Raw genomic sequence first — 8,637 nt, forward strand, 5'->3', positions numbered from 1 at the left:
TTACAGATCTGAGTTTTGTCACATAAATGTTGCGAAATTTTATCTATGTTGATATATGTCTCTTTTTGTATAAAAAAAATAGTTTGATCAGATGTTTTTTTATTAAGCTCCCAAACATATTTCAGACTGTGTGTCCGAATTTGGCGTCGTCGTAAATGTGGAGTTTGGGAAAAAGGTTTTTGGCTGTGTACAGACGATCCTGCAAAAATATACTTCTGTGTGCTTCATTTTTTTTGCTACCTCCTTTGTTTTTCCGATATTAATGTGTTTTGTCCTTTTTTTGTTTTTGCTGTCGAATTTCGATACAGTTTTAACTGTTTATGTTATATTGGCCACAGTAAATTTGTGGTCAAAGGTGTTCTATTTTAGAACAAATATACTAGTATCGAATTCGATAAAGAGGTTACCAAAGGTTATTTATATGCATTTACATTATTATATAGTTTTCATGATATTTATAAACTACTTGAAGTATGGTTAAAGTCAAGACAAGTAAGGCTTTAATATGTAACTACAAACTACGCAATAACTAATATTTACATGCACGTATATGTGTAATATCTACGCATAAACAAGCTTGAAGACTTTATCCTATTATGTGACAATTTTATTGAAATACTAATTTCATGTACATAACAAAGTTACAAAGTTATGAAATATTCTCAATTTGATAAAAATAAATACACGATTTTGATAATATCTTATTTAATTCAATATACAGCTCTCTGTATTTATTTTACATTTTTCTTTTTTTTTGTGGCTGGTAAATTGAAATTTGCAAATACTCAATGTAAGTTATTGTAAAAAGGTAGATTTAATATAATATTTGCAACTCATTGCAAGCTATTTTCTAGTTAATTGCATTTATGACCTATACCATAATACGGCACATTGGTCCTGCTAAACTAAAAATCTAGTAATGTATAAGGAGGTACAAGAAAGACGACGATTATGATGACACAAAACCATGAAATGACCGTCGTATTTCGGGACATCCTGACTTTAATAGGTCTAGACAGAAGTCGAAAATCGGTGTCGCTTTATTCAAATATTTCAGGTTCCTATAGTGACTCTGAAAGCAGCTATAGCTTAGATTACGATTTTCGTCAGTCAAGAGATAAGCGCTCGAGAAGGCGTTGTAAGACTCTCTTTAGAAGTCCTCAAAGTATTAAACTTCCCACCTTTACAGAAGAGGGAAATTGGGATTCCTTTTTAATCCAGATTGAAAGATTAGCTGATAGATACCAATGGAGTGAGCTTCGTGCCAAGGAACGCCGGTTGAATTGTTTAGAAGGCTTTGCAAGGGAGCTACGACACAGCGATTACAACAAGTTTAAACTAAAGATGACGTGAAGATTCAGCACAACAGAAACTCCCATAGCTGCAAAAAGTCAACTCATGTCTATACGTGAAGAGTATTCTCAATGGGGGCAAGTTTTGTGAATTGAATTTAATTTATTTGCATAAGCATCATAAGTGCTATAGCGCATAACTTAAATATAAATTGACTATATGACAGAGAACAAGCAGGTGAATACATTTGTACTATACAATACGTAAGAACAAAATATGTAAACGGATATCAACATAACTAAACGTATAATATACTAATCCTCCAGCAATGCACATCCAGGCAGCTTTGAGGAACAAACACATATTTTTAGTCAAGCATTGGGACTGACCCCGCAATAAAGTTTTTGTATTCTAGGCCGAGAACAATAGTAACGAGGCAAAAAATGATATCCCAAAAATCTGTATGCTGGACAAACCATAATAAAATGATATTCGTATTCAATCTAGTTCATATTGCAACAGTTGCAAAATCGAATATTACTTGGTAAATTTTCATAACGACCAGACTCTAAACGTAATGTTATTATTTCAGATACACAATCACGCCACTCAGTATGAATATTCCTCAGGATATTCTGCATAAATCGACAGTCGGGATTTTTTTATCCATGGAAAAACATAGGCGCAGTAGGGATAAAAAATGAAGGATGACTCTTTAATAGGGCTATTTTTCTTGAAAGGCGAAAAATTATGTTTAAGCATTTTTCAGCCAATATCTTGAAAACTGTAGAAGATAGAAAGAAATGATCCTTATGATAAGTCCTACCAAATTGTTTTGAGTCAAAATTTTCCGACAACTTCTTATTATAGTTATTACCCTTGAAATGCAAAAGAATTAACCAGGTGAGCAATTCCGGCTCCTGAGAGCCTCTTGGATCTCAAAAAATACCAAACATAAATTAAAGTTCTCGATCCGTAAAATTTGTATAAGAATAGTGCAGGAGTCATTAGCGTTACCTCGTTGAACTAAGATAAAATGTGAATAAAATGTTAAATATTTATATGTTTTAGAAAATGATTCTGGACTAAAGGAATGTCTTAGAATTCCATGTCTACGAATAGTTGATGATTGGGTAATCAAATGGGAGGATATAGAAATTGGGTCAGAACTTTCAGGAAAATTTGGAAATTACTGCAATAATTTCTTAGGTAAGTGAAATCTGTTGAAAAGTAAGGTCATAACTGTTATATTATACATAGCACTACTTTGAAAATTTATATGCCCAGAAGTAATACCTTTAACACGGGTCAATTAGCTTGCTTAGCTTTAATCATATCAGCAAAAAGATGAAATATGTACAACACACACATACTAACACGCGCGCTTTTGAATATATTAGATATAATGAGAGTAAAAAAAGTAAATATGTCAAAAAGACAACAACTCAAACTTGATGAAAACTTGTTAGCTAAAGGCCACACATAGGTTTTCAATGAACGACAAGGAAACACTCACATCACATGGCAGGCTGCGGCAGGCCCAAAAACATTATGTGCATGTATAACAATATAGTTGGTCCTACATAATCCTGCAGCATTAAAGTAAACCGAAAGTGAAAACGGAACAATAAATACGGATGCCAGAAATTCCTGATTTGGACCAGGGGCAAAAAAATGCTGTGGGGTTAAAGTAGTCTAGCGAGATCACAACTGTCCCCCTTCTGGCTACTGTAGAAAACATACATCACAATGTAACATGCCTAAAATCAGTCCAAAGAGATCTGAGTCCCTTGTAAAAACAGAAATACGGTATGCAACTGAATGGGCAAAGGACAGCTAAATGACATACCAGCTCCTAACCAATTTAAATCTACAAAAAGCTTACAACGATATTAATAGGTGTTCATTTCAACAAAATTGTATTTGACATGCATATATGACTACGATGCTTACCTCAGATTGTCAAATGATAATAAATATTAAAAGTTGGGTTCAATGACCGGAAAACTAATTCGGGCAGTAAGCCACTTTCATATTTACAAAGCTTGTCGGATCTTGGTTCCCTGAACATGAAGGAAATCCAGAAAACATAGAATAAGGTTATGTTGATTTCAGAAGACCTCCATATTCTATATTTAGGGAAATGGAGCAAATCAGTTCCAGTTAGAATACAATCTTTCTCCATTGATGATAGTAGCAGATATTACAGAGCTGAAGAAATGGTTCTTACACAATGTCATCATACAAATATAGTAAAGTTGTATGGTGTGTGTTCTGATTCCGCAAAACTCTATATCGTGACAGAAATGGCACCCCATGGATCACTGAATGAGTTAATTAAACAACAGGACAGAACTTTTCCACAGCTTTTAAACTTTGCAGTTCAGGTAAACATAATAATTAAAAATATTGTCGTTTTTCTGCTAATAGCTGTGTTCATCTGTGCTTTTACAAAGTGTGATTTGCACTGCCTTACAAGTATAGTATATAAATATGTTCACTCAGGTTCAGTAATTTTTCAGTGATGTGTTTTACTTGCCTGCGTCAAGTTAGGTGAAATCAGGTATAGGAGCCGATCGACTCCATCCGTTTTCCTATTCATCTGTTCTAAGTTATAATCAGTAACTCATTGCAAACCAATGAGTAGAACTCAATTCTACATGTTTTAATACATGATGTCATTGTGAACATTTTACTTTCTTTTCAGTCTGAGTAACTTTTTGGGTTTCGTGATGCAAAACATGCTTTTTGTCATCGGCCGGGCAAGGTGGTCTTCTAATCCGCAAGCCTTAGAAAACGGATGAATGAAATTCATTGAAACTTTCTCACATTCTTTTTTCCTTGAAACAACTGTGCTCATTATATTTTGTTTTCCGTCTGCATGGCTTTTGGTGTTTCCTATATTCTGTCAATGGAGGATAGCGGGGGTATCAACAAGTGAGCTGTCCTCACAGTATTTTGAGCAGAAACTGAAAAATGTTGCTTTCATTTTGTTTGGATTGCAAATATTAATTAGGCACAATTTCCGTTTCCAATGAGAAGAATATTTTTTCCCTTTTTTGTATTTTTTCTATAGGTTTCATCTGGTCTATTATATCTTGAGGAAAAGCAGATCTTGTACAATGACATGACTTTATCTCATGTTTGGGTATTCGATGATGAAATCGTTAAACTTGCGGACTTCGCTTTAGCATTGGACACAAAGAAATATGAAAAAGGTAAAACGACATCAGATTGTCTTGACCATATATATTTAAAAGCTCGTAAAGTATAAATAAAAGATGCTAAATCCTTTGACTTTTCACACATCTATATTGACGATGTATTGTAAATTAACAACCTTTTTTGGTAAATTGTTACCCTCAATTTACCAGCGCTCGAGATTAACGATAATACAGTAACAGATTGTTCCTGCATCTTTATTGGATCTACATCTCGAATTGTACAACAGTGATCATCTCAACACTGGAATGTATGATTAAACAGACAACTTTAATTTTCCCGACCCATGCAGCAGTATACCTTCATCTCCTGCATATGGTGTTTATGTTTAACTATTGATTCGCTATGCTAGATTAGTAACTACTCTGATATCATTGAACGACATTAATATCTGTGTATCGGGGGTATAATGAAATGAAACTCAGAACCCATTTTACCAATTCCTTTTTAAGATATCAGTTCTTAGGTGCAAAATTCCTAGTTTCTTCTAAAAAAATGAAAAAATGATTGTTTTTTATTGTTTGTAAATTGTTCTTTGTACTGATATGACCGCCAATTTACCGATTATGACGTAATAACATGTAATTATTATTTTCACGCCGCAATGGACGAGGGATGTTTAGCGCACTGTAAAACCTAGATATAACCCACAATTTCGTTTGAAATTCCTGAACTACTTCAGAACGATTGCGGTACCTGCTGCTATGATGGTGTAAAACTAGTATCTATTTTACCGTATTTTTTTGGCCTTAATTGAATTATGGATTGAACTAGTTTTCGATATTGGTTCGTTGACCAAACATACCAAACATATTAATTTTCAGGGTTTCTGTCAAATGAACATTTTTGCAGTTATCCATTTTCTAGGTTGAAAAAAAAAGTATTAGTGCGATATGGTGTAGAAATCTATTTTTCGTGGCTTTCTATCCATCACAAAAATAGCGACAAATAGTACACCGCGAGAAATGCAATAACTGAAAATTTTATTGGAACTAGACGTGTACAGCATATCGAAATTTTCAATCTCAGTTTCCGCTATATAGATGACGTATTATCTTTAAACAATCCTAATTTCGGGGATTTGATACATTGCATCTACCCAAAAGAACTTGAGATAAAGGATACTAAAGACACTGTGAAGTCAGCCTCATATCTTGACCTACACTTAGAAATCGATGGTAAAAAACTATTGACCAAACTTTACCACAAACGTGATGACTTTTCATTCAGAATTGTCAACTTTCCTTTCATTTGTTGCAACATCCCTTTAGCACCTGCGTATGGAGTTTTCGTATCACAACTCATACGTTATGCCAGGGCTTGCCGAAACTACGCAGACATTTTGTATCGTGCTAGAACTCTAACAAATAGGCCTCTGGAACAGGATTATGTTGCTACAAGATTGAAGTAATCACTAAAGAAGTTTTATAGTCGTCATCATGAACTCGTGGATCGTTATGGTGTATACATCTGCATCATGAAAACTGATTTATTCAACGGGTCATTGTTTTCCATTCCTCGTTTGTCTACCCTGGACTTGATTTTTTATGAGCAACTCGGTGGGTGTTTCTAGAAAAGCAGAGGACGCTTACCGTACCGGTCCACCTGGGCCAGGCTCCTAGTTTTTAGTGGAGTCCGAGTTGCTCATTTGCTTTTGTTACTTTGTATGTATGCTTTTAGTTACTTCATGTACTTTGTTGTGTATGTCTGTTTTCCATGTCTGGCCTTTGTCCCTGGATTACATTCGTTTGATTACCGCTATAACCTTGGTTCCTTTGATTACTCTTACAATATATAAAACTGCTATTTCTTTGTATTTAAGAACCACTGGGTCAATACCACTTCTGGTGGACCTGAGGTCCCCGAGAGTATTCTCCAACCCAGTAGTCAGACTTGTCTGCCCCGAATAATATCAGATATTATCTACCCTTTTTATGAAATTTTGCAGTATTCCAAATTAAAAATACGTAAAACACCGAGGCTTCATTCCTTGCATTGCATATGGTTGAACCTCTCGGTGATGGATTTGGCTTCCTCTTTCGATAGATTTGGTTATGAGTACTTTTTGTATACAACTAATATTTTGATAATGATCTTCTTACATATTTGATTTTATATTTTGCTGCTGATGAGAGGTTACTCCTTGAATTACGTGTACAGCATATCGAAATTTACAATATATAAAACTGTCATTTTTTAGTATTTATTCTAGAACAAACAAATAACACTGACTATCTATTTCCTAGGCCCTGAAACAAAAAAATACACTTTACAGTCCATAGCCCAAGGATCAAATACACGTCCAATGATTATACAGTCAATTGGGTCTAGCACATCATACTTTCATAATATTTATACAGTATATTGACGCTTGAAATACAATGACTACACAGTAAGTGTGCTTTGAAAGAAACATTTTAATTACTTAAAAGTCCATGGACCATAAAATTAACACATTCATAATGACTGTTTTATCATTTTGCTCTTCAATTGTTTGGGAGATCTGAATTGTATTCGGTACATGTAGCCAATGGTTATTGCATTCTACTAATCGCTGCACAGTCGTGTTATAAGACTTCTCATTTAAGTATGATTTTGTTCTCAACTTCTGCATTCTGTACCCTCGTTTTGCATATCTTTTTGAAATGTTTCAATAAGTCTACATAGTCCATTTTCGTTATTTTTTGTTTAATTTGGCGATTTATTTTCGCATTTTTAAAGTCTTTGAGTACACATTTTGGGTCTGTCTTATTTGTTTATGTTTTATAGCAATTATATATTGGCATTTATCTGTTTTCTTTTCATTATATTTTCAACTCATTTCAAAGAGCTTTTAAAGCTTTCATTTCATATTTGTACTCACCCTCATCTGATTGAAGAAAACATCTATCAAATCTCATCGCATCGATGCAGTGATGAATTGTGTATCATAGATTTATATAATTGAAAATTTCTGATTTTTAATTGTGTTTTATAGTGGTAAATACACAAATTAATAACTTGAGAGCAGCTCCTGAAGTTTTAAAAAGCGGGCTTTTCAGCACTAAAGCTGACGTCTGGGTCTTCGGAATATTCTTGATTGAATTGACATCAGGGAAAGACGGTATTTACCCAGGTATGGATTTCTGGCTTTAGATAATAACCCGTCAATACATTTACCACAACCTCTTAGTTTTTATTTTTGTTCATTTGTTGTGTTTATTCATTATATTTTTTTTCAAACCATTTGGTAATGTTTCTTAATGATATTTAAGAACGGAATCGTTATAAGTAATTATTTAATTAATTTGAATAATATTCAAATACAATCAGCTTACAGATATGATTTTATAAAAGTGGATTGAAAGTTAATAAAACTAAAAGTTCATGGTTTTTAGCATTGTTATCAACTATGCTTGTATATAATTTACCGAAGAAAGATTGAGTAAACTGACCACTTTTAGATTATCAGTTTTATTGAATAACGTAGTTTTATAAAATTATGCAAGAATTTTTGTGGACATAATTACAGGGAAAAAATCTAACGAAGTGACCAAACTTGTAGCAGATGGGTATTAACATTCAAGGCCAAGATCATGTCCAAGAGAACTCTACGATTTAGCATTGAAGTGTATGGAAAAGGGTCCAGAAAGACGCCCAACATTTCATTTCTTCTTGGATGACTATTATGTGTCGATCGAACACTACTATGAAGAGATTGATGACGATGCACCAATATAAAGGGAATACATACAGATCTTATGAGTTTATCCCAATTTTTACACGTTCCTTTCATCATAAAGCTAATATGTATATTTCACGCAAAACACATGTTAAGCTATTGATTAGAGTGATCTTACAAAATAATTCGGTTGCATTAAATTCAGATTTCCATTTAAAATTAATTTAACTTTTGCGAGGAGCATGATTTACATCACAGTAAAACAGCCATTTTTCGATATACGTATTATACGTATATGAACGGATAAATAACCAATACGAAATGGCTGATTTGGTATATTGAGTTTAGTACGATCAGAATTTATACCTAACATAACACATCAAACATTTCTAAAGCAAATCTTAAAAGGATGCGTTTTCAGAGACGGTTGAACATTTTAATAAACTTTCTGAATATAGTTC

General features: G+C 33.5%; 1 protein-coding gene across 1 annotated transcript; it reads left to right on the plus strand.

The window, feature by feature from the left end:
• The first annotated feature begins 2,310 nt into the window (after positions 1-2,310).
• Positions 2,311-8,251, plus strand: LOC148600710 (tyrosine-protein kinase Src42A-like). Its single transcript, XM_088554389.1, has 5 exons — positions 2,311-2,502; positions 3,433-3,680; positions 4,370-4,511; positions 7,493-7,630; positions 8,027-8,251. The coding sequence occupies exons 2-5, from the start codon at positions 3,513-3,515 to the stop codon at positions 8,071-8,073; spliced, it is 495 nt and encodes a 164-aa protein (XP_088410515.1). The 5' UTR covers positions 2,311-2,502; positions 3,433-3,512; the 3' UTR covers positions 8,074-8,251.
• Positions 8,252-8,637: the final 386 nt, after the last annotated feature.

This window comes from Perna viridis, chromosome 12 (genome assembly GCF_037379345.1).
Source record: "Perna viridis isolate PV_CMFRI_1.1 ecotype Kerala chromosome 12, ASM3737934v1, whole genome shotgun sequence".
NCBI lineage: Eukaryota > Metazoa > Mollusca > Bivalvia > Mytilida > Mytilidae > Perna > Perna viridis.